Source organism: Thunnus thynnus, chromosome 16 (genome assembly GCF_963924715.1).
Source record: "Thunnus thynnus chromosome 16, fThuThy2.1, whole genome shotgun sequence".
In the NCBI taxonomy this organism is placed as follows: Eukaryota; Metazoa; Chordata; class Actinopteri; order Scombriformes; family Scombridae; genus Thunnus; species Thunnus thynnus.
The window spans coordinates 11,537,395-11,562,499 of NC_089532.1; the positions used below are offsets into that span (position 1 = coordinate 11,537,395).

General features: G+C 39.0%; 1 protein-coding gene across 3 annotated transcripts; it reads left to right on the top strand.

Moving 5' to 3' along the window:
* The first annotated feature begins 6,417 nt into the window (after nucleotides 1–6,417).
* LOC137200059 (protein FAM163A-like) lies at nucleotides 6,418–24,695 on the top strand. Of its 3 annotated transcripts, none has more exons than XM_067614737.1 (6): nucleotides 6,419–6,932; nucleotides 8,296–8,348; nucleotides 15,473–15,576; nucleotides 20,147–20,170; nucleotides 20,374–20,488; nucleotides 21,426–24,695. In XM_067614737.1, the coding sequence occupies exons 5-6, from the start codon at nucleotides 20,396–20,398 to the stop codon at nucleotides 21,801–21,803; spliced, it is 471 nt and encodes a 156-aa protein (XP_067470838.1). In that variant the 5' UTR covers nucleotides 6,419–6,932; nucleotides 8,296–8,348; nucleotides 15,473–15,576; nucleotides 20,147–20,170; nucleotides 20,374–20,395; the 3' UTR covers nucleotides 21,804–24,695. The 3 variants fall into 3 exon arrangements, with proteins under 3 accessions (XP_067470840.1, XP_067470838.1, XP_067470839.1); XM_067614738.1 differs by lacking the exon at nucleotides 6,419–6,932 and adding an exon at nucleotides 7,055–7,242; XM_067614739.1 differs by lacking the exon at nucleotides 20,147–20,170 and having other exon boundaries at nucleotides 6,418–6,932.
* Nucleotides 24,696–25,105: the final 410 nt, after the last annotated feature.

Genomic DNA, 25,105 nt, shown 5'->3' on the forward strand with positions numbered 1-25,105 from the left:
CATTTTGTTTATTTTTCTTTTCTGTAAATGCCGTCTGAACTGACACACCTGCAATTTTCTTAACATACAAACCATACAACAGCATTTAACTACACATTTACTTGGATCTACCGAGTGACAAACGGAGAGGTCACTTTAAATTGTTTGCATGCTTGTGACTCAGTATGGCGTCAGCTGTTTCATTTACACAGGTTTCATTTATGTGAAAATAATTCTCACAGACTCTTACCTGCTCCCTAAGGAAAAGGTTGTTGCTTCAGGTGTTGTGCCTGGCTTGTGGCTGATGACACTCTGCACTATTGAATGTAATTAAAAATTAATCCAGAGCCCAGCACACCAGTGTTAACAAAATTAATATGCCCAAAGGGAAGTCTCATACTGTAGCAGTCTTCACCTGCAGTAGTCTCACATATCGTATAATGATACTACCTGAAAGATGGATGGCAAAACACTTTGTCCGCATTGAAAGGTCACTGTATGGCCAAAAGTATGTACACCCAAATATCCACGTGTATGTGATTGTTCATCACCTAATTCAAAACCATGGCCATTAATACACTGCTATAACAATGTCCTCTCTTTTGGGAAAAAGAAAAGACAAGAACATGGAGCCTAGCTGCAGGGATTTTCTCCCAATTAGCCACAATGACATTATTGATGTTGGGTGATGAGGCTTGGCTCAGAGTCTGTGTTCCAGTCCATCCCAAAGGGGTTGAAAAAAGTTGAGGTCAGGGCTCTATGCAAGCCTGTCAAGTTCTTAGACACCAGAAAACATTCCTTTTTCTGTACAAGGGCTGTTTAAACAGCAAAAAGCCTCCCCCAAACCATTGATGCAAGGTTTTAAAAACACAATTGTCTAAAATATCATAATAAACCACAGTAGAGTATGAATATATCTCTTAAACCTGCAATAAATTTTTGGCCACTTGGAGGCAGCAAAAGCTGGAAACACAACTCCTGACATCACCATTTAAGAAAATATGATGAACTTGTTAGCTAGCAAATAACAGTTGCCTAATTAAGATATGGAGCAACATTAGCTAACATTCTTTTAGAGTCGTGTTTCTGGCCATCTGACGAACTCCATTATTCACTTTCCTTTTAATTCTGTTTGTGGTCTCCCCTAACTTCCTGAAGAGTATCTGGACTTTTAGGTAGCTTTTTAAATGCTGCATAATTGTAGCCAGTTAATTAGTTGCAAACTTTGTCTGTCTGCCACTGGGTGCTGGGCAGCTAGCGTATAGTTGATTTTTATAGCTTTCTCACTGAAAAGTGCCTGTTGTGGCCAAAAAGGACAAATGAAAACAGTAAAGTTTAGGCCAAACCAAACAATATGCTGAAAGATGTTACATTGTATTGTATAAAGCTGAGGGCAACAGTGTCAATCATTTCTCTTCCTCTATTCACTGCATCTGAGCCCTTTCATGTACAATATGTGTTTCATTATAATATAAAAAATTTGATTATAGTGGCCTCCATTGGAACTATGAAGAGCAGTCCCAAAACAAACTGATTTGCATTTCAGGTAAGACATCTGCTACAGAACATCAAATCTTGAAATAACTTAAATGTCAGTGGAAATTCTTTTTTAATTCATCATCATGACTCCTTTATACTATAGGAAAGTAAAATTGTAGTGCACAGTAAACTTAAAAGAGCAGGAATAGACTCAGTGTGCCTTTTGATAGAAATACAGTAGAAAATAAAGGGAAGCCATCTAAAAAGAAGTGAAAATATTCCTGTGGGATAGATGGTGTTATTACTACACTGCTTAATGACACAATGTGGAATTCATCTGATAAGTTTTGGGTATGTGGTAAAAACATGCTGTACTGTACAGCACCACATAACATTCATTGTCATGACAAACAGATCTAATTAGCTTTCAGTTTGTTGTGATCTTAGCTGTGTCTCCCTAGTTGATCAGCTGCCTTAATCTTCTCTGTTGAGAATACGGGATATTAAGGATAGGCTACGTGTCCTACATTACACCAAACCACATGTAGCTTGGACACTGATAGGAAAAAGGAATTATGTGAATATGAAGTACTACACACTAATAGAGGCAGTTGTAAGCTTCAGGAACCCTTCAGTCCTTGTACTGCTGTCATACATCACTTGAACTGTGTCTATTAAAATCCAAGAACATCCTTAAAGAGGTAAAAGCCTGCGGTTCTTTTAAGGTTGAAGCACTTGAAAATCTATTTTCACTCTCTGCACTCCAAGATTTACCGTAAAGTTTTAGTGATGTTTCAATCTGGTGAGCTCAGAGGCCACAGGCACTTGACTTTATCTTGGTGTTTATGAAAACACTTCTGAAGACTATTTGGCCTCTGGAAAAGGCAGAGCTCTTTTAAAGTAGGTGCTACCTGACTTTCTGGTTAATACAGTTACTTTACCTTTTTTCATGTGATGTTCCCATTAGTTTTGTTCTCCTGCTGTATAGGCGCCGTGTAGAAGACGGAGTTTATTGAGAAATAAATCAGTTTGCGTTTTTACTGGTATAACAAGATTTACTGTAGCTGTATTCATTCCCCTTGTCGCCATAACTCACTGTACTTCAGCAGACCATTTCTGCCTGTCACTGGCAATAAAGGAGTTCATATTTCCGTAGTTTATCTTGAGCTTACAGTGAGACATATGGACTTCTACAGTAACGCTTCAATTTTAGCTCTGTTAAGAAGGTCTTGACATTATTGCCCTTCCTCCACAAAGAAAAAAGACCAAGACTCTACAGCCATGCAAGTGGTGAGGCTGTACTAAATGCTAATATCAGTATGCTACAGTGCTCACAATGACAATACTAACATGCAGGTATAATGTTTACCATGTTCACCATGTTAGTTTAGCATGTTACCATTTTCACCATCTTAATTTAGCATGTTCACCATTTTATACTGTGTTAGCATGTTCACCATCTTAATTTAGTGTGTTAGCATGTTCACCATCTTAATTTAGTGTGTTAGTATATTCATCATCTTAGTTTAGCATGTTCACCATCTTAGTTTAGCGGGTTAGCATGTTCACCATTTTAATTTAGCGTGTGAATGTTTACCATCTTAGTTTAATATGTTAGCATATTCACCATCTTAGTTTAGCATATTCACCATCTTAGTTTAGCATGTTCACCATCTTAGTTTAGTGTGTTAGCATGTTCACTAAGGCATCAGTGAATTTAACCATTAATAAAGCCATTAATTAAGGTTAAGGTACTTTATGAGAAAGTGGAACCCCATAGAAAACAGATTGTTGGTTCAGATGTTTCAATATCCCTTCCTGCTGTCAAGACAAGTAGATAAGCAGTAAAAGTTCGGGTGAACACAAGGTGCTGTCCGTGGTGCTGAAGTTCACTGTGACAAAAGGGCAAACACAAGGGTAATCATCTTTTGTTTTTCTTTTCTTTTTTTTTTTACCTCACATGAAACTTCACATGCACCTAAAGGATCATTTCATAAATCTTTGTTACAATATCTTCCTCTTTCTAATTCCCTAAACCAGCTGGAGCCAGCCATCTCAAACCGCTTCAGCAAACAAGGTCCATCTTGACTATAATACCCATATAATGAGGAGATTTAGCCTGGCTACACTTGTTTAAGTATAATCTTGATCCAGAAAAATGGCTCATCTCTTTAGCCTTTCTCTGCCTCTGTGTGTCTCTGGATACGTTAAGCTAGCTTTGTAGCAGGGGGCTGATGAAGGCAGGCTATTGGGGAGTTCTAAGATTACTGCTCAAATTGAATAAAGGAGTCGACACATTACAGCAGCTTAGATGATACACCCCACTGCACTGATTAATTTAAAACCAGCACAATGTTATACACATGCACACACGAGGCACACAAACAACAAGCGTAAACCTGGCCAACCCCTCTCTTTAACACCGTCTTTTCCCCCCCATTTACCTTCTCTTTCATCTTCTCTCAGGTACACGCAAACACACACACTCACGCACGTACACACACACAACGACACACAAGCTCCCAGCATGGCCTCTGCCTCATGACTTGAGTTCATTATTGCCTTGGCAGGGTTCCTCAGATGAAATTAGAATGACAACAGGAATGACACAGAGTGTAGCAGTGGAAAGTTTACACAGGGTGAAGTCGAGAGCATGCGTGTGCGCGTGCATGCGTGTGTGTGTGTGCGCTAAACAAATCTAATCTTCTCTGATTCATGGGCGAGCTTGTCTGTATGCATTTGTGATACATTTCCTCTTTGTGTACAGTATGTACTCAGTCTAAGAGATGGAGACAGAGAGCGAATGAGACAGAATGGCTTCTGACAGTAGAACACAGCATGAGCACAACACTCTGGGACAAAGTCACAAAGCCTTTCATAGCGGGACCACCAGTTACTGTTGACAATGCAGGCTGAGTTCATTTACTGGCAATACTACTTGTCAAACAAGTTACATACCCCGAAGGCTGAATTATGACTTCCTGATCCAAAGAAGTGTTGATGGCTCCCTGACAATAAGGAAAAGCAAATTTTCCTCAAAAGCAGCACAGGATGTATGGATGAACTGCTTCTTCTGTGCTTTTTAAAACTAGTTTAATGGTTTGTTTAAAAAAAAAAAAAAAAAAAAAAAGTTATTGGAAAGTTCATCCTCTCTTTACAAAGTGAGAGTTAGCTACATTATCTATGTATGGCAATGTTTATCAGTCGGACAGTCCACCAGTTTGTCCCAGACAGAAATATCTCAACAATTGTTGGATGGATTGCCATAAAATTTAATGCAGACATTCATGGTCCACAGAGGATGAATCCTATTGATTTTTTGAGATTCCCTAATTTTGACTCTAGTGCTACCATGAGGTTGACATTTGTAGCTTTGGGTGAAATCTCTTAATAACTATTGGATGGATTGCCAGGAAATTTAGTTTATACATGATTTCTTCAGGATGAACTGTAATAATTTTAGTAATCTCTTCACTTTTCATCTAGTGTCATCATCAGGTCAAATTTTTAATTTGTCCAATATTTTTCTCCAATTTATGACCAAATAACAGCAAAAATGACCAGTTATAAATCTTTAAAAAGAGCAACTTTTGTGTTGCCAGGTTGGCGAGTCATTGATAGTCAAGTCATTAATAAACGAGTTTCTCTATTTCTAACAAACCATCAAGTCTGCATGTGTAAGTATTTATAACTTATCAATAAATGTAAAAATACATGTTTTTTTTAGGAAAAAAATGATCTGATTTGTACAAAAGAATATCCATATATTATAAAAACACACTTTTAAATAAATTAAATCTAAATATCTAAATATACTCGGCTACACATGAATTCAAAGGGAACAAACCCTTGTGCAGAATAGGTAGGAGGCAACAATCAGTTAAAGTTGAACAAGAATAATGGGAAAGGCCATAGATACATACATTAAACAGTCAACACTGCACTTGGGACGTTATTAAGTTTTCACTGTCTAATAAGACATCAGAAAAAGTCATCTGCAATTATGAATGTTAATAAGTCACTTATAAATATATATATATATATTTTAAAGAATTCATAAAGTTTGCAGGTGTAAATATTCATAAATATTTTGGATTTTGGTCCTGGTGCCCTGCAGCCAGAAGGTCAGTAGTCAAATGATCCACTGGAAAAAATGGGAGATAAACACCAGCCAGAAAGGAATTTCACAACTTGGCAACCCAATAGTCAATTACTGACATATAAACGACCAGTAAATTATTTATTAACCATTGACAAACTGACCAATTAGAAAGTGGTATAACTTATTTGTCCGTGGACACCCTGAAGCTCTTGTCCACCACAACAGTAACCTGTGCTGCCTTTGAAGTCAATCAGGACCAAATAATGTTACTTGAGCACATATGTACTGTATTTTTTACTCAAGAGTGAAAGTAACCACATGTATTCCTGTTGCTGCCACCTTTGTTTTGTAGCCTGCTTATGTACACTTTTTGGTATATTTTGTGGTCAGTAACTACTAACAGTAACTGTTTTCTCAAATAATGTTTTCACCACAGTTGTAATCACATACATCATCACAGAAAACAACTGTGGGCTATCAAATAATGTGAGAATCAAATAATCCGGCAACTGGCAGTGGTAGATCCCCAGAGCAAGATCCATAACAAATGTGGGTGTACTGGGCTGCTTCAGAGACATCAGAAACTTCTATTGGGTCTTTAACTTTGCTTTGTATTTCTCATTTTTCCTCTTAACTCAAACACAACTTCTAACTCTCACTTTGAAGTTGGATCTTATGTAAGATCACGTTCTTCTTTCTAAAAGTAACAGGAAAACTTTAAGCAGCTAATTTGACTTTTACTCAATTTTAAAAGTACTTGTGCTGTCTACTCTCAGCTTAAGCTTTACTCTATTGTCTTGAACTTCATCAAGAGGGTTTTCTGCCCAGATCTCTAAAAAAATAAAATGATTTGCATTAAATTTGGCAGGCAGGTTATGACAGATTGCGTTATGGGACTTCTGCCATCATTCTTAACTAACTGGGACAGGAGTCAAGAAATCTTTTTACATCTGTAGAGAGATCAAGACTTTGGATGTACATTTTGAGAGCTGAGTGTTTGGTTTAATGAACCTCTCTCACAAACTGCTGGGTGACATTATTCCAACAGTTTTACGCTTTCATCTCAGGATGGTGACGACTCCCTGTAGCCCACTACCACTACCGCCCCCTCCTCCTCATCCTCCCGGTAAAGTGATATCACACGGTGTACAGCTGACACTGCCGCTCCCCCTCGCCGCTCTTCCCACCCCGCCCCACCGGGACAGGCGGCAGCGGGTGCTAAACCGCCCCCTGGGAGCCGCGCTGAGGACGCAGCCATGCCGAGCGATGACACTCAGCAGCCGGACTGCCGCCTCGTCTCCATCTGCATCTCCAGCGCTTCACAGAGGAGGATGCCATGAGATTTCCCACAGGCCCTCACTGGCACCTGGCTGTGAGTGAACCGGGGGGGAAGAGGGGATAACCGACGGCGGATAATGACGTGATGGTTCGGTTGTAGAGCGAGCACACGGGGGGTTGGGGTTGGGGGGTGGGGGGGACTCCGGCCGTCTTTAATGACCGGTGGTGGAGAGGAAATCAACGGACTTTATTGTGTGTAAGTGTATGTGTGTGTGTATGTGTGTGTGTATGTGTGTGTTGAGCCGCGTATTGTACGCTACTGGACCGACCGCAGTTACAAAAATAATTAAATAAAAAGAAACGGTGTCTCAAACAGGTTGCAGAGATTTCCTTCAATCTGAGAGGTAAGAAAATCACGTCTTTACAATCATTCGTGCGCACCACTTAACGGCGCTGCACCAATTTATCCGCTTAATTGAGTAAAGATGAGCCTAATCAGTGATGTAACAGCTGGCAAATTGACCTCCAGCGACCAAATTAGTGGAAACATAAGCTATGTGCGTTTCAGAAAAGTATTAATTTACCCGCTAGATGCCGTCCTTTATAGTTTGATTTGACTTACTATGATTAATAATATATACCTGACAGTAAGGTGAGTGAAATCGATTTTAGGTGGGGTTACCCTCCATCCTGTCACTGCTTATAACAATTCAATATAGAGCAGGCTGTTTGCATTAGACTAAGATGAAGAAGAATGATTACATTTCTAGACTTTGTGGGCATAAATGACCATAAAATCTGTTTTATCTTGCATGATTATGACTGCTCTTATGCAGATTTAGTGTAACAACATATGTTTTGTACAAGCCAGATTTGATTTAAACATTTGGTGTACTACAATTACAACTACAATTTTAAAAACAGTTTATATATATATATATATATATATATATATATATATATATAAGAAGAAGAATGATTACATTTCTAGACTTTGTGGGCATAAATGACCATAAAATCTGTTTTATCTTGCATGATTATGACTGCTCTTATGCAGATTTAGTGTAACAACATATGTTTTGTACAAGCCAGATTTGATTTAAACATTTGGTGTACTACAATTACAACTACAATTTTAAAAACAGTTTATATATATATATATATATATATATATATATATATATATATATATATATATATATATATATATATGGGATAACCCCTGAAGACTCACTGACAATGTGAGAGTGACGCGATGAATAAAAGCAGGAGTGATGAATGATACCAGAGGGATGAATGAGTGAATTTATGATGTGAGTGAAGAGGGATCCATCCTACTGACTTTCAAACAGGCTCATTTACTGTAGCTGCAGTGGTGACCACATCGCTGCTGGGGCCCGAGGCGTCTCCTGACATCACGTTTATAACTGATGTCATGTCTTTTCTTCCTTTCCCAGGGGGCTTTGCAGCACAGTCGAGGATGCTATCCCCCAGATGGTGACTTTCGCAGGTAAGTTGAGTGTTTTTATTCTTGCTACACGCTCACTGTTTTGCTACAGCACAGGTCAAAAGGAAGGCAGCTATAAACCTTTTTGCCACAAGCTTCTTCCACTGGTGTCTGATCTCTGCTCTGCACAGGGATTCTGCTCTGGGCGAAATGTGTAAGTGCTCACTTATGTTTTAGCTCTTATATCCTCAACTGGGGTTTGGATTTCAGTTTTCTATTTTTTTTTTCTGCATAGAATTAACCCCTGCCCTGGCAGGCAATCTAGTTCTTAAGTAGCTTGTTCAAGTGTAAAAGATCCAGAATAAATAACACTGAGGTAATTATGACACAAGGTAATCACTCCAAATACAAAAAAGAGACCAGAATGGGGTTATGCGTTGTCAGTCAAATGGAAAAAACGGATGACTGAATTCCGTTTAGACTATCTGAAAATGAAATCATCTACTTTCCCCCCCCCCCCCCTCCGTTTTTTTTCTCTCGCTCCTCGCCGCCTTTGTTCCCTCCTGCCTTGGTAGTGGGTGTCTCTGTCCTAGATGCGGATGTGTTCCTCTCCTCACACGCTGAGATGAGTGCTTTCAGAGGCGGACAAGGCAGAAAGTCCCAATTTTACTACCTGGCTAAATTGCCCTGTGATGGAAAAATGTTGTTATAGGAATGATACTTGAATAATTGAAGCCCCTGGGCTTTAAAATTGCAGGCACTCACTGTGATTTCCAGCACAAAGTCGGAGGCCACCTCAACGAAATATTCATATCATTATTTAAGAATGGATATATCAAGGACCCTCTCAGGTACTGCCACCCTCGCTCTCCATCGCTCTCCTTCACCCTCTGCGTAAGCTCTCTGTTTCCTTCTCTCAGCTCCTCTATTTCTTCTCTTTGAAAAGAATCCATATTCATCCACATAATGACTTACTTTTATCAATGTAATCTGTCTAATGTCTACTTAAAAAGGAGCTTAAAAAGAAACGCTGATGAGTTTCAGCTTTCAGCTTTAAATATAACATAATACCTCTCTCACATAGTTAAATTCGTCTATTTGTCTGCAATGATACGGGATAATGAGAAAAAATGAAATGATAAGGGCGCCTATCTAAAGGGATTTCAAGGAGACACTCTAAAGAATATATAGAAAAGAATAGAGCTGCTACAATTAGTTGCTTAGTTGCAGTCATTTATCAAGTAAAATTGCAAAACATTTGTTGGTTCCAGGTTCTCAAAAAATATGAAGGTTTGCTGCTTTTCTTTGTTTTATCTCAATGCAAATATCTTTGAACTTTGGTGGACAGAATTCAAGATTTAAAAGATATTTTATGTACTTTGGGCTCTTTGGGAATTTGTGATAGACTTTTTAAAAACTGTTTTTGGACATTTTTTAGCTAAAGTCAGAATAGAGTTAGCTTAGCATAAAGACTAGAAACAGGGGGAAACTTGTACAAAGTTGAGAAAATCTGGGGTTTACACTGTGTTATGTGCTGAACTATTTCTTTGCTGGGAGCAGTGACTTCCTGGAGTATCTGCTGGTTGCCTTGCACTCCTGACTAAGAAATAATCCAGCACATAATCCTCAATGAAACCATCACGTATTGCTTTTACACTTTTTTAAACAGATTAAACAAAAGAGATATAACATTTTAATTAGCTTTAGAGATGCTGGTAGGTGGATTTTGTTACCTTCGGAGCTACACTAACTGTTTCCACCTGTGTGTCTTTGTGCTAAACTAAGCTAATCTGTTGCTGATTCTAGCTTCATATTGAATGGACAGATGTGAGAGAGGTATCTCTTTTCATCTGACTCTCATCAAGAAAACAAGTGTTTCCCAAAATGTCGACCTACTCTTTTAACTTTGAGTTTTCTAATTCAATTTTCATCTCTAATTTTCATGGTTCACTCAGGCATCACATGGGAGAAAAAGCTCCTATTGATCACCACATCATCCCACGTAAAACATCCAAGGGAAGCAGTGTTTTTTGCCTCTCCAGTTTTCGATCAGGGATACATTTGGCAGGGGATGTGTAAGCGTGTGAGCTGAATGTGTGCATACATATATACATAGCAGGCATTCACGTGCATGCTCGTGTGTCTCTGTGCATTCGCATTCAGCTGACTGTTAGGCTGGTTTCGTTTCCCACAGAGAAAACAAATTAAAATATGACACCTCTCTCAGCTGCCTCTCATCTCCTGCTTTTCACTTGCCTGTCAAGAGACGACAAAACCGCTAAATATAGTTCTGCAAGTGGAGTGTGAAACCTCTTAACCTTGCCCAACATTTTTAACATCATAAAGGCTGAAACAAGATGATGTTATGGTAGCCGGAACAGAAGTGTAATCATCTCATCAATCATCTGTTTATGAGTGTGTTTGAAGGAGCGAGAGAGAGAGAGAGAGAGAGAGAGAGAGAGAGAGAGAGAGAAAGAGCTAGAAAAGGAGAATATGTCCTCATCTGTACAAATAGAGTTGGATGATATCAAAATTATGACATTTAAAACTTTTTTTCACTTTAAAGAGTGGAACAAATTAAAAGGTGACAGAAATAAAGGAAAAACCTGAATAAATGACCTATAGAAACCTAATGAATGCAGATGCCTCCATACAGGGGGTGTCACTGAATGATTTGAAGAGCTTGAAAATTATGTGAATTATATGCTACATGCTTCACTGTCACCAGATCTCAACCCAACTGATCAACAACTGATTGGATCAACATGTTAAAGAGCTCTCTCCACCTTCCAGCATCATCAAAACACCAAATAAAGGAATATCTTTGTGTTCATCTAGCAGGGCTCCAGAGGCTTGTTGGACCAATAAAGTCCTGGACTTATTTCCACTGTTGTCTCTGATGTTTTCCCAGTACACAGATCTTAATCAAGATGCAGGCGGCATCTATGTCTGACCTAAAATAATGATCTAAAAAACTGAAACATAAAAGCAGGCAATCACTAAAAAAAAAACAAGAAGCAAACAAGTTTCAAAGTATCTTAGATACCAAAAGAAAATCACATCATGAAAGGCAACAGTTGTATGACGTTATTCTATGTGCAAACATCAGTGCATTTAAAGATAAAAATAAAACAATGCATTATGAGATATTTACATTCTATATAGGAGATCTATCTAGCTTAACCTTATGTATTTTTTTCCTTTAATTTTGCACCCATCTGTATATGGAGAAGCAGATGAATCCCTTCACTTTTTCTCACATTATTAACAAGGTTTCAGTCTTCAGACTTTCTTCAGGTAAAATGATTAAAATTAGATATTTATTTTACCTGATGAAGGTCCGAGGACTGAAATGTTTTAATTAAGTAAGAACAAGTGATCGAAACAGTGCAGGATGACACGCCTTGGTAACCTACTGGTTAAGACACATGTCACATGACCACAGTGGTTTGAATCCAGTAAACCTTTGTGGCATGTTACCCCTGTCTCTCTCTCTCCCACCTTCATTTCCTGTCATCTCTCCACTGTCGCTATAATAAAAAGGAATATTATGCCCTCCAAAAAATATACAGCATGTGTATAAAAAAAAAAAAGAGTGCAGGATTCTTTGATTTGTTCACAGTTAAACGTTTTTGATCCTGATAATAAGACTTTATGGGAAATGGTCTTCCTTCTGTATGCCCATAATATGACAAACTGATACTCAATTCAATTTTCTTTGCTCAACAGCTCTCCACACGAGAAAAACAAAAACATCAATATCTCATTATGTGGGTGTCATTATGTCATTAGCTGAAATCATTTTCTAAAACAGTAAGCTATCATCATATCATCATGATACAAATCCACTGAGAATGAACGAGCAATTATATTGATCATCACGGTTCATCACACTCAGAGTTGTTAGTTGGAGTGACAGCGTTGCCGACAGCAAAGGTCTCTCTCTCTCTCACACACCACTTATTGTTGCCTTCATGCTGCCTTCAAAATCCCTTCAAATCTCATGGACGCACATGGTCCTCGGCATTTCTCTCATACAGTGAGGAATGGGATCCTTGAAGCTCACTTGACAGACACAGTCTTACTGGTCACCTGGGACTTGTACGCTTAATGGCTTAAAGGAGGTTTTGTGTTCAGGAAATCAGATGCCTGTTGGCTCTGCCGAGACTGCCTCATCCCTCTTCATTTCTCGTCCAAGTCAGTGACTGATGGGATTTCTGGCAGATCCTCTAACTCCTTTCAGGCCCCGGTTTAATCTAAGGGTTCTTATATGTGCATGTTTGCTCAGATTTGTGTTTGCTTGTTTCCCAGTTGAACCAGACAGCTCTGAACCCACTGAGAGTCATATATGAATTGCGTTGGTTAAGATACTCTGACAGCATTAGAGTTGAGTCTCCCAACCTGTGTCGCTTGGCCTCTTTATCTCTCCACTCTGTTGGAAACTCTCTAAACTGAGACTTTACCTCGACGCTCCCTTTCTGGCATAATTTGGCTGCATGTTAGTCAAAATCACTTATTTTAGCTTGTAGAAAAATGCCATTGTTGTGTCTGTGTTGATACACAAACAGAGCAGTTCATAATTTCTGCATAAATGTGCTATAGTAGCTTCAGCAGTGTAGCACAGGATCATGCCATGAGAGCCAAAGGAATTAAATTGATAGACCAAGAGGGAAACGATGTACAGTGTGGTGAGAGAGGAGGAATTTGCTGAAAGAGTGAATGGGAGGAAGTAAGAAGGAGATATGGAGGAGAAGGAGGACTGAGGAGACACAGATAGTGAGCGAGAAAGAGAGAGAGAGGAGATGAAGAGATGGAGAAAAGAGGAGCAAGAGAGACTTCACAACGCTTTTAACGACATTATCGTGGCCCGTGGTGTATATAATTTAGTATGATGACGCAATGGAGGAACTGCACAAGGGGAGATGTCTTTGAGGGAGGCTCACATGCTCATTTCAACAAATAGACTCACATTTCTCCTTGTGATTGTGACACTGGTTTAAAATTGCCAAAAATGCAGGTGCATTCAGTGTCAAATGTTTAGATTTATCTACCTGTGTGCAAACCATTTTGCAACTACATTTTGTTCGCTTTCAGAGTCAGAAAGCAGAAAGAGACAAACAAAGAAAAGCCTTCTGGGTAGATTTCACTGTAAGCTGGGGAACATGTGTCAGGCAGGAGACAAACCACCCAACCCTAGAGTAACATTTATTTTAACCTGCTGGCTGAGATTTGCTAGTTATGACAAGAAGTGCCAGAATGTTTAAACCATTTCATTCGGCAGTAAGACTCATATTCACTGCAAATTAACAGCCCTCGGATGCGCATGGCTTTTAAAAAAATTACATCAATACTCCAGTAATGAGAAAGAACCTTTTTTTACCAATTTAATTGGGATAATTAAATGTTGTTCTTACACTGAGAAATATCTGGGTGTTTTATTAAATCATCTCGAACAGTAAATAAACAGTCATCTGGTGTTGTAATTAGGGTAATGGTAGTACTTAAAATGTAGCATTTTCTAGCCTGAACTCAGCTGTGTAAATTAGTTTAAGTGTGTGTCAAAATCATGTGTTTTATATTGTCATTTAAAAGGCCAGTTTCTCTGAGTGCATTAACGCTTGGGTTAACTACCATGCAGAAAGAGGATTTGTGTTTATTTGGTATTTCAATGCGACTGCCAGTGAAAGGAAATCAAAGCGTCTGTGCACATTTTCTATCTCTATTGCACACAGCCAATTTATTACTTTCTGTCAGATAAACTGGCTCTTAAGGTCCATTAGAGGCTAGACAGAACATTTGCTGTGTGTGCGCACGCCTTCATTTCTTGTCATTTACAACATTTTTGCTCCTGTGTGCCAATCAGAGGTTTTAGTTTTGCAAAGCAGTTCACTTCAAGAATTTAGAAATCCCAACTCTTGACTATAATTTGATTGTATGTGTGTGTATTAACTTATATATTTTTGTGCCTTTAACCTGGCTTATATGTTCTCACCACCTCTCAACAGCATATTAAAGGATTTTTAAACAATTTGTCAGTCAGGTACCCATATGAACAGTGAAAGAGGTTTTCCTCACTGTAATCATTGCTCCTGTTCATACTGGCTATTAAAAGATCCCCTTCAAATGAGCTTTCAGTGTAAGTGATGGGGGCCAAAATCTACAGTGTATCCACACAGTCATTTTGTGCAAAAATGCATTTTAAAGTTTATCAGAAGAATATATTAGACTTCAGCAGTCTGAGTTAGACATATCAAGTGGATATCTGCCACATTTACATTTCTTTTTAGCATCAAATTCCCTCTTTGTCTTTACTCGGACAGTGTTTCCCTGTTGAGCTGTAGTGGAAGTATAGTAACAAAAAGAGGGACTTTGGCACTAAAAAGATTGAAAGCGTTGAAAGATATCTATTTGATTTGACTCATTTAGTCGAATGAAACCTCATATTAGCCACAGATTAACTTTTAAATATATTTTTGCACAGAAGGAGCAATGGTTAGTATGAACGGGAGGGATGATTATGACATGAAAATGTTCATTTGGGCTCCTGACTATTGTTTTAAGACAGACTTAAAAAACTGTGAGCATGTCCTTTAACTTGCATGTATTTTGTGAATTGTGTAGAACATTCATCTTTACTTATTATACTGTGTTTCCTAATGACTGTATCAGTATGCAGTGTGTACTATCTAGGGCGATCACATGATTACAATTAGCTATTCAACTTTGAGAGTCTCTGTTGAATTGGTCACAGAAGTCTTAAATGACAAAAGATGCACGTACAAATCAGATTTAGTATGCTGAAACTGTACTGCACATATGCATATAACATGCTGGCCATATGGTTAGTGTGCGCAGTAGTTGCTGCTGCATTCAGCATGCTAATACATCTACACCCTGAGTGTCTGTTTCCCATCCAGAGTGATCCTGTTGGAATTCAGTCACACTGTGGTAGTGCATCTGGTCATGTACAATTTTTGCATATAGTTTATAGATTAATGTTATTCCAGATACAATACCTATGCAATAGCTGGTCTGATATTATTCTAGTGCTGTTTTCCACCATTTCATATCATTGTAATTGAATATTTTTGGGTTTTTAGACTGTTGATGAGATGATGACCTGCTGCTATATTTCTCTGTTATGCTAACCATTTCCTCTTGACAGAAACCTCTTTCTCTTCCTGTAGGAGTTCCAGCGAGAGGAGGTTTTGAGAGTAACACTCCACAGGCCTGTCATGGTTTCCTACCTTTTCACACTAATCCATCTCTGCATCTCCTGCTGTCTTCTAATGTAAGTGTCCTTCTCGGCTGGTAGAGCACAGACAATAATACTAATAACCTCTTAAGAACAACATATTATTAGCCACAAAGATATTGTGACAAATTTAAGGGAAAAGAGAATGATACCTGTTGGTGTGTTGTGTACAAAGCTGCAGCCAAAACACAATTAAGTCAACTTATAGAAAGGAAGCAGAGAAAAAGCCTGAGCCAAGCTCTGTCCAAGTTCAAATATATATTTAGCACTTCTAAAGCTCACTTATTAATATGTTGTATCACATTTGCTTAAAGGTAGAGTCAGTCATTCTGGAGAAAGATATTGTTGATATTTGAACTAAACACCCAAACACCCTCCCTTCATGCTCCTTCAGCAGCTCCGCCCCCCAAATTCATGGACATGCATCACCAAGGCAACGACCTAAAGAGAAATATGGCAGAATCCAGAGCGATGCGTCAGCTGTAGAGTCATTTCTGTTCCTCTCACACATTATCACAAGCGGGAAAAAAAAGTCTCATGTGAGCACAACAGTCCATCCACACTCTCCACCGATACATTGATACAGTTAATAGGTTGAAAACACATATACAACGGGATATTTGTGCGATTTAAACAGCTGCCTGCTCAGATTACGCTTCACTGAATGTGACAGAAACAGACACGGAGTTTAAAAAATGCGGGGGGGTTTCTGTGAGACTGTCTTGGATTCAGTGTAGATTGATACTCTCCAGTTCGCCAGCCTTCCCCCACCATTCAGTGGGTGCTGGAGACGGAAGACTGTCATGTCCTCACACAGACAGCTGCTCTGATGACTTCCCCTGTCCTGTGCACAAGCATGAAAACCCCCTGCTGCTTATTGGCCTGAGTAGTATTGTGTAGCTCGCTCCGAGCCACTGTGTTTACATGCCCGTTTACAGAGCCAGTGCTGTGTATGAACACCAGATTTTTTTCCGCTCAGTTTAATCTGCAGGAGTTTCTGAAGGCTTGTGCAACATGTTTTTCTGCCACGGAGGAAATAAAGTCATAACGAGTGAAACAATGGCATAGCCGCAGGTGTGCCAGGGTGTACCTGTGCCACTCAAAGAGGCAGCTGGTACACCTGAAAATCAGATGCACTATGACTTTTAGTTATAGCCTTGCTAAAATGTTTTATTCATAACCTAGGCTATTATGGTCTAAATATAGTAATTGTTCATTTTAAAATAAGTTGAAAATTAAAAATAACATCTACCGTTATGCACAGCCTGCCTATCAATCAAATTTTTAAAGTTTTTTTGAAGGTTTAGGACCTGTGACCCCAGAAAGCATGCCTGGAGACTAGCAGTGTAAATAGTAAACAATACAATTCCTGCAACTAATGCTAGAATATACTCTAGCTGCTAGTTTATCAAAATGAAACAAAGCTCACTGTTTAACTCCTCCAGACCTCGCATTAATGACCAGCTGCACACATGGCCTACAACAGCCGAGGAGGATGTTTATCCATCACCCTCACCATCAACAAAGTGCAACTCCTTCGGCACTGGCGCCTGCGGACATAGAATCAGAGGACGCAGAAATGACTAACTCTACAGATCTCTCAGCAGTAGATGAACCTGCATACCAGCCCAAATTTCGTGCTTTCCCAGTCACCCAGTCAGTGGAAAGAGCAGGGGTGTTTCAGCTAAATGGCATGACCGGTACAGTTGGCTAGAGTATAGCATTAAATTGGATGCTCTATTTTTGCCAACTTTGCCGCCATTTTAACATTGATGTCAAGGAGGACAGATTTAGCCAAGCAGGACTGAGAGACTGGGGGCATCATGTTCAGTTTTATATAAAACACAAAGCTAGTAAAGCCCGTGCTGCTGCTATGGCCAGACACAAAGGTTTCATGGACATTAAAAGGACTGGAAAATCATCAGGAATGCATCAGGTCACAAAAGACAAACAGGAGCAGTTCACTTACTTTATTGAAAGAAACCAGGCACAAGGGAGACACAGAAAGCATGAACAGAGGAAACTTTCTTGAATTGTTTGAACCGATTTGTGCGTATGACCCCGAGATAAAAATGCTCCTTGATGAGCTTCCAAGTTATACAAAAATGATGAGCCCTGACATTCAAAACAACCTCCTTGAAGCTGCAGCATCGCTTCTCCTACAGAAAATCAAAGCGGAAATGCATGCACAGACTGACACCTATTATGCAGTTTTAGCTGACGGATACAAAGACCTCTCGAAGAAGGACTAATAGCTGTCTGTGTGAGGTATGTGCATAATGGCAATCTGAGAGAGAAAGCTGTCAGATTTGTTGCAAAAGAGGATATGACATCCTCTGGCATTGACAACAAAATTTTGGAAGTGCTGGAACCGCTGCAGCTGGACTATGAATTGTATGCAGTTTTCAGTTTTGACCGGGTGTCATCACGTCAGGTGGGAAACCTGGGGTGCAAGTGCTGCTCAAAAAATTTTTCCCCCATACAGTGTATGAACATTCGCCCTGCTTTAATCTCATGAGTTTGACAGCTTTGAAAGTGTCTCCTACTGTGGCCACTTTTTTGATGTTTTAAATTCACTGCACCATTTCATGACTGGAGCCAACAGACAAGCACGATTTCTACACATCCAAAAAGAGCTTCACCCCAACAGACACTGTCTTGAGCTTGTGTGTTTCACAGATATTAGACAGAGTTCAAAGTCTGAGGCTGTCAGTGGAGTTTTGACTTTATATGACATCGTATTAGAAACACTGAGTGAGTTTGCAGAAGGCTCTGGCCAGACCAAAATAGACACTGAGTCTCTCTTGCAGCAAATACAGAACAAGAAATTCATCTTTCTCCTTGTGGCATTCTCTAAGCTGTTCAGGGCCAGTGATTTTGCGACAAAAGGCCTACAGTCTCCATCTGCTTCAGAAACTAATTGCGTCCATGTGATTGAGGGCCTCATAGAAACTTTTGCTACATTTAGGAATAACTTGAATTTGGGGAATTTGAGAGAATCATCAAGAAAAATGATGTGCAGAACTGGGATGTTACAGGTGCTGGTAACAGGAAATTACCTTCCAGGTTTGCTGAATTGCATGCAACCTCTACAGTGGGCAGGTCTGCGCCCATTAGGAGTGACTTGGATTTGCATTCATTGTGGATTTCAATTCTTGACAGACAGCTTATGAAACTTAACCGTTTTCAGTGCAACTCCAAGTAGGCATTACTGTATGGACTTGTAGTGGAAGGGCCTGAACTAACAGTATTTGTGCAACTGATCAAACGAAAGGTGAATGGCGGTCACTTATACCTGTCCATGATTGAAGTCTTAGACTCATGTGATAAAGGCGTATTCCCCAACACGGTCAGTTTACTTCGTGTTTTGATTACATTGCCTGTTACAAGATGTTCCATGGAGCGCCTGTTCTCAACAGTCAGCATGATAAAGTCCAGCAGCAGAGCAACCATGCTCACAGGAAGACTAATAACCTCATTGCTGGCATTTGAAGGGGAACTTAAAGAGACTTTGTAGTCTAATGAAATAACTGAATCATTTAAGGCCAAGTGACACCATCTTACCCTTTAAGCTTGCACAGGTTGTCTGTGTCCCAATAAAGTTTAATGTAAATGTCATTTGGGGGAATGCTGTGTAGGCCTATGAGCCGTGGTTAATTCATCAGATTCAGTTCTAGTTTTGCCTAGTTGTTATCTATTCTATTATAGGCCTATTTTGTTTTATTTGATAAGCCTATAAAGAACGATTGCACTGTGACATTTAAAATAACAATCAAAGAATGGACTGTGCAATGACTAAAGCACTTTTTATACTGTGTTATGGCTATGTTATAGGCAAGCCTATATGGAGAGTAATGGTTGTAGAGAAAATTAGATGTGGCACACCCAGTTTTTCTGATGCACACCCACAGTCTTTTTTCTGGTCACGCTAGTGGAGTGAAATCAACAGCGAGGACAGAATCATCTGTAGCACAGCCGAGATATTTACATTCTGCTTTAGAGGAACTATTTCACTTTTATGAGGAAAAAAAGGCTTCAAAGATGAGGACTGTCTTCTAGAAATTCTCCCAGCAGTGTGAAAGTGTGCTGTATCTTCAAAAAGTCTTTTTCCGAAAACAGTTTATCCGTCCGCTTCTCACTTCTCTGCAAGCTGTTTCCGGCTGTTGTGCGGGTTGTCACACTGTCGCAACAAGACCCTGGGAAGTCACTGCACCCAGCCGTTATTTGCCAAATAATAGTAACACCTTGTTTGTGTACAGATTAAACATGCACTGTGTTAATTAGTGAGCTTTATAGGTGTCAGTAGGGAAATTCTGAACTTCGGACAGAGCCAGGCTAGCTGTTTCCCCCCAGTCTTCCAGTCTTTGTGCTAAGCTAAGCTAACTGATTCCCAGGTCTTGCAGACATAAAACACCTTACTGAGACCCTTAAAGTGGGTTTTTCTTTTAATGTATCATCCATCTGTTTCCGTGAGGCCTGAAACAACCCCAGCTGTCTGATAACAGCTGCATGATAACCAACTAGTTACAACATATTTCATCAGTTGCAGTTACATCATGATGGTACATGAATATACTAATTCAGCCTACATTGGTTATCTTTGCAGGCAATATAGAAACCTTTGTTGGACGTAAGTATGCTGAATATTCTTTAGCAAATTTTAAGTGTGATCTCCAGCTCTGTCAAATCCACTGTGGCCGCATAATAGGCTCATTCACATTCTTCTTTTGCTACTCTTCTTCTTTTCTCTGTTTTCATATTTCCATCTCTGTTGGTCCCCATCTCTCCGCCTCTCTATTGCTTTCATCTTTCTCTGTATTGCTCTCTCTGAAGGGTTTGATGGAGAGCTGGTCGAATGTCAGCGGGAACTATTGTTATAACCGGAGGAATTCTCGCCGGAGTGATACTGCTGTGCATCGTAGCAGTGCTCTGTTACTGTAGACTCCAGGTATCACTGTGTGTGCGTGTATGAGTGTGTGTGTCAGACATTTGAAATAAGGATTTTTTAAAAAATAAAAATATTTAAGAACTTTCAATTAATATAATACGATTTTTTTTCATAGTATAGAAGCAGAGAAGAGATTTCTGGCACAACTTAACCCACTTCCCAGGTGCATGGAGGAACAATTGCATCTTATTCACAAATGTGTTGTAGATTTAACATTTACAACTGATTGAGATGAAAATATACAAGTACGAATAATCTTATAATATAAGCAGGGGTCACGGTTCTCAGGCACCATGTCTGATTTCAGGCATAGAGCAGTTTTAAATTCATAATTCAATACATTGTACACATTTCCTCCTGGACCACTTTTCAGGCTCAGAAATCTTTTCTTGCTTTAATCCCTGAATAAGATATAAAAATGTAACTAATCCTAATCCTGGTATGTATGTGCACAATAGATAGAATAGTTTCTGGATTCTTCCATAGGTTTTAACTTTTCAATTATTTTTTAGTGTAAGGTTTTACATTTTTTATGTTTTATACAAATAGTGTTTTTAATGTAATTACACTACTTCTGATTATAGCAGTTAGCCTTTAAATGTCTTTGTGTGCATTATATTTATTATTAATACACATATTTTATGAGTAAAAATATATATTATCATTTTGCCCAATTTATTCCTTTTCACCCCATATGAATAGAAAAGATCCTTACTGAGCTAGCTAACTAACATTACTATTATATTATTTTAGCTTAATCATTTTTAGAAACTTAATTCATGTGTGATTCCCTGTTTTGTTACTGACTCTGGGTCAGTCTGGACAAACACCTCTTGCTTGATTTCTTTGTTTGTGATATTAGGATACACAAATAAAAATTGACTTAACTTGGTCCGACACTCTCTCCCCTTGCATCTTTCTTGTCTTGCCCCTGCAGTATTACTGCTGTAAGAAGAATGATTCTGAGGTGGACATGGGCTCCGTGGTGGGAGCGGACCCACTCTCTCACTTTCCCTGCAACGCTTGCAACGCCCTCGCCATGGACGGTGCCGCCATCACCCCCGTCTCTCTGGATCAGCTGGACGCAGGTTCTCATCACAACCTCTGCCCTACCTGCTCGCCATACTCCCTCCGCTCTGGACTCACAGGCGACATGCGTAACGGAGGGGAACGGCTGGGCTTCCATACCTACTATGAGAACCCGTCCGTGTCTCTTCCCCTGTCTGTCAACCCGCAGGTCTCCTCCCCTCTGAGTTACTACAGTCCCACGGACATGTTTCCTCCCCCACCTCGTCCCTACAGCACCCAGGTCTGACCTCTGCTGCACCGTGAAGACATGCACACATATAGAAAACTCTTACTTACACACATCTGACATTCACATGCTCTTGCTTGGGACTCAAATTATTTTTTCAATATCTTCCTCCAGGTGGTGGATTATGATACAGCACAATTACACACACATACCCACATAACCACACATGCCCACATTCATCCAGGGGGGAGCCAGCCCACTGATAGAGCCTCTGTGTGGGCAACAAATCCATGGGCCAACCCTGGGAGAGCTGAAGACAGCAGCATGAAACTGTGTTAGATCAGCAGGGAAATGGTATATAACTCTAGTGCAACCTCAAATGTGGTCCTCTGTGACTGAATCATAAGTGATCAGCCCTAAATCCAGGCATTCAAGCCACACTCGAGGGTGGTTCAGGACACATGGTATAAAAAAAACAGTGTAACCAGCCACACAGAAAGACAGCCTAGTCAATTTGTCATGTTGGTATTAGGTATGCAAATTTTAAGAAATTCCCTTAAATAATCAGCCACATTAATGATCAATTACCAAATAATCATTATAAGGTTATCAAGTATGAAATGCATGATTTTCCCCTGTGAAAGCTTATTTTAAACCATTTTTGCAGCACAACCCAAATATACTGTGTTAAGTATTTGAATCATATTAAATAAATAAACACAAGTAAATTGTTTAAGTCATGAATTACATAAAACTAAATTATGCCGTCACTAAAATTTTCTGCTTCTGCTCTCGCTCCACATGCTGTTATTCACAGGCTGAACTCAATTCAAATGCTGAAACACAGTTCTTCACAAATTCCAGGCTTTTCTGTAGGCAACAAATTTAAAAACTTAAAAAGTATAAAATACTTTTTTTTTCATCCACGAACACCTATTTAAAACAATTAACACAGGATGATTTTGCACCTAAATGAATTTGATATTTGAATACATTAAATAAACACAAATAAATTGTTTAAATTAAATGTTTAATGAAGCAAAATAATGCTAATTCATGTAAATCTTTTGCTCCTCACTTCACCTGTTATTCACTTATAGCCAAAAAAGTTTAAACAATAATTCAACATAAATTACTTTATTAAATATGCAGGGCAGGACACTTACAAACAAAGTATAGCCTGTTCTGTTTTTACAGTGCTGTAAGCTACAAATGCTTATATATATATATATATAAGTATAAAAATAAAATGGGAGAAGTAACAGCTGACAGATATCTTGATTATTGGTTGATCATGAAGGATTGTAAAACATAGATAGATTTTAAAGTCTGTACCCAACACAGGTTCAGAACAGCCACGGAAAATCCCCTTTTCTGGCTTTATGGCCAAAGACAAATCTATATTTTTCTCTCTTTACTTACAATTGTAGTTTTCCACACACAGATGAAATACGATCACTGCAGACACATTGTATGAATATATCAGTTACAAGATACAAAGTCTGAAATGGACCACCTCCTCCAGCACCACTTTCGTTTCTGTTATTCTCTCCCCCACCCCCTCTCCCTCCTGCTAGCGTTAACTGAAAGGGGTTGAAGCACTAGCCTGAAACCCCGCCAACCCCTCCCCCTCCAGGTTACTGTACATGAGGGCTAACAGTTTTTCTATTAGTGGTTGTTGTTCCCCCAACTATAGAAACTGCAACACGGATGTTAAGTGTTCCTGTTCAGAGAAAAGACTGTTGAGAAAAGAAGAAGAAAGAAGAAGTTTTTACGGCTTTTGGGAGTCTTGTGAGAAAAAAGTACAGTTGCTGTTACGGCAAACTATTTGAGAGAGTTTCAGTCTGCAAGAAAAAAAAAAAAACGTGGTGTGAATTATGTTTTGCTTGTATTTTCACTCTTGGTAAATGGTAATGAAACCTCTGAAGCCGATGGGTTCTGAAAGTGTCTTCTATATAAGTTGATGTATTTAACTTTTTCATGTTTACAGAATGAGATGGATGAAAAGAAAGAAAATCTTTAGACTTAGGAGGTGTTGTAGGCAGAAATGAGATACTAGGATCATGTACCGTATTTTGTTGATCTCAAAGCTTAAGTTTTTCTATCTATAAGCCATTATATCTGCTACAGTATAGTGACAAGATGCAGTGTTATTCCACAGTACTGTATATGCCTGAATCTATATATTTTTAAGGAGTGTTGTAGTTTTCTGTGAGGGATGTCAGGGTTTTAAGTGTGTTTTAGTGAGTTTGTACCAAATGTGAGTTTTCAATGCTCTTCCATCTTCATATTTCCTAACTTATAATACAGCAAAGGAACACAATGTAAGAGCATGAAAATAGCACTTTTGGAACCGGAAATTCACCTTATAATTGAGATAAAAATGTGAAACACACAATGATATTGAGTGTTACAGATCAAAGACTATTAGTTCAAAGACATATAAAAGATATTTAGTCATATATATATATTCTAACACCACGTTGTTTCCACTGAGCTGTGAGCTTCATCTTCACATCTCCTAACTTTCCTCACCTCACTTCCCCTTATTGTTAAGAAGTATGTGCTAAATTAGATATGTATAACTAATTTTTTTTTTTTGTTAATTCAGATGTCCACAAAGCATACAGTAGGTGTTCACTGCCACTTAGCTAATATACTCAACAGATATGGTCCCTATAGTTTAGTTTTTGTATCACCGGTTCTGTGACGACCAGTTTGTTGCACCACAAAGAGCACCATCGCTGTATCAGAACTGACCTATGCCCCTTCTTATTTTTAGGGTTTCCTTTTTCTTGTTCTGATTGTTGAAAATTGTATTTTTTAGATTTTTCTGTATTGCAATAGAATACGTTTTGGTATGCCCTGATACAGTGTACTTTAAACAAAAGAGAAAAATCCACCGTGTTTCACAAGCCTTTTTTTGAGGAGGAATAAATGTTTATATCTGGACTTTTTTTTTCCTTTTTTTTTGGTCTTTCCTTACTGACTGTACAGTGACACAGACAGTGGATACACTGGATGTTGAAATCCCAGTTTCTAGTAAAAAAAAGAAAAGAAAGAACCACAGACATATGAAAGTTAAAAAAAGCACAGGGGGACACACACGAAAACTTGAGTGAAAAGAAAGACAGAAGTGAAAAGTAGCTACATGTGGAAACTCAAAGAAAGGGAAGTGAAAGTGAGCTGTCATTGGGAGAAAGAAGGCAAAAAAAATTGAAATGAGGGATTTCAGAACCGTAAGCGGAGAAATTCAGAGAAACTACACCAGTGACTTGGAAATGAGACTTAGAGTATGAGTGGGGGAAGAAAAGTAGGTGTCATTTACATGTGGATCTACTGAATCTTCTTTGTTATTCTGC

What these genes read in the sequence shown, in the direction of transcription:
- LOC137200059 (XM_067614739.1), top strand. Translation starts at nt 20,396, where the DNA reads ATGTCAGCGGGAACTATTGTTATAACCGGAGGAATTCTCGCCGGAGTG. An exon ending in TCTGTTACTGTAGACTCCAG is followed by an intron (nt 20,489 to 21,425) that starts GTATCACTGTGT and finishes TTGCCCCTGCAG; the next exon opens with TATTACTGCTGTAAGAAGAA.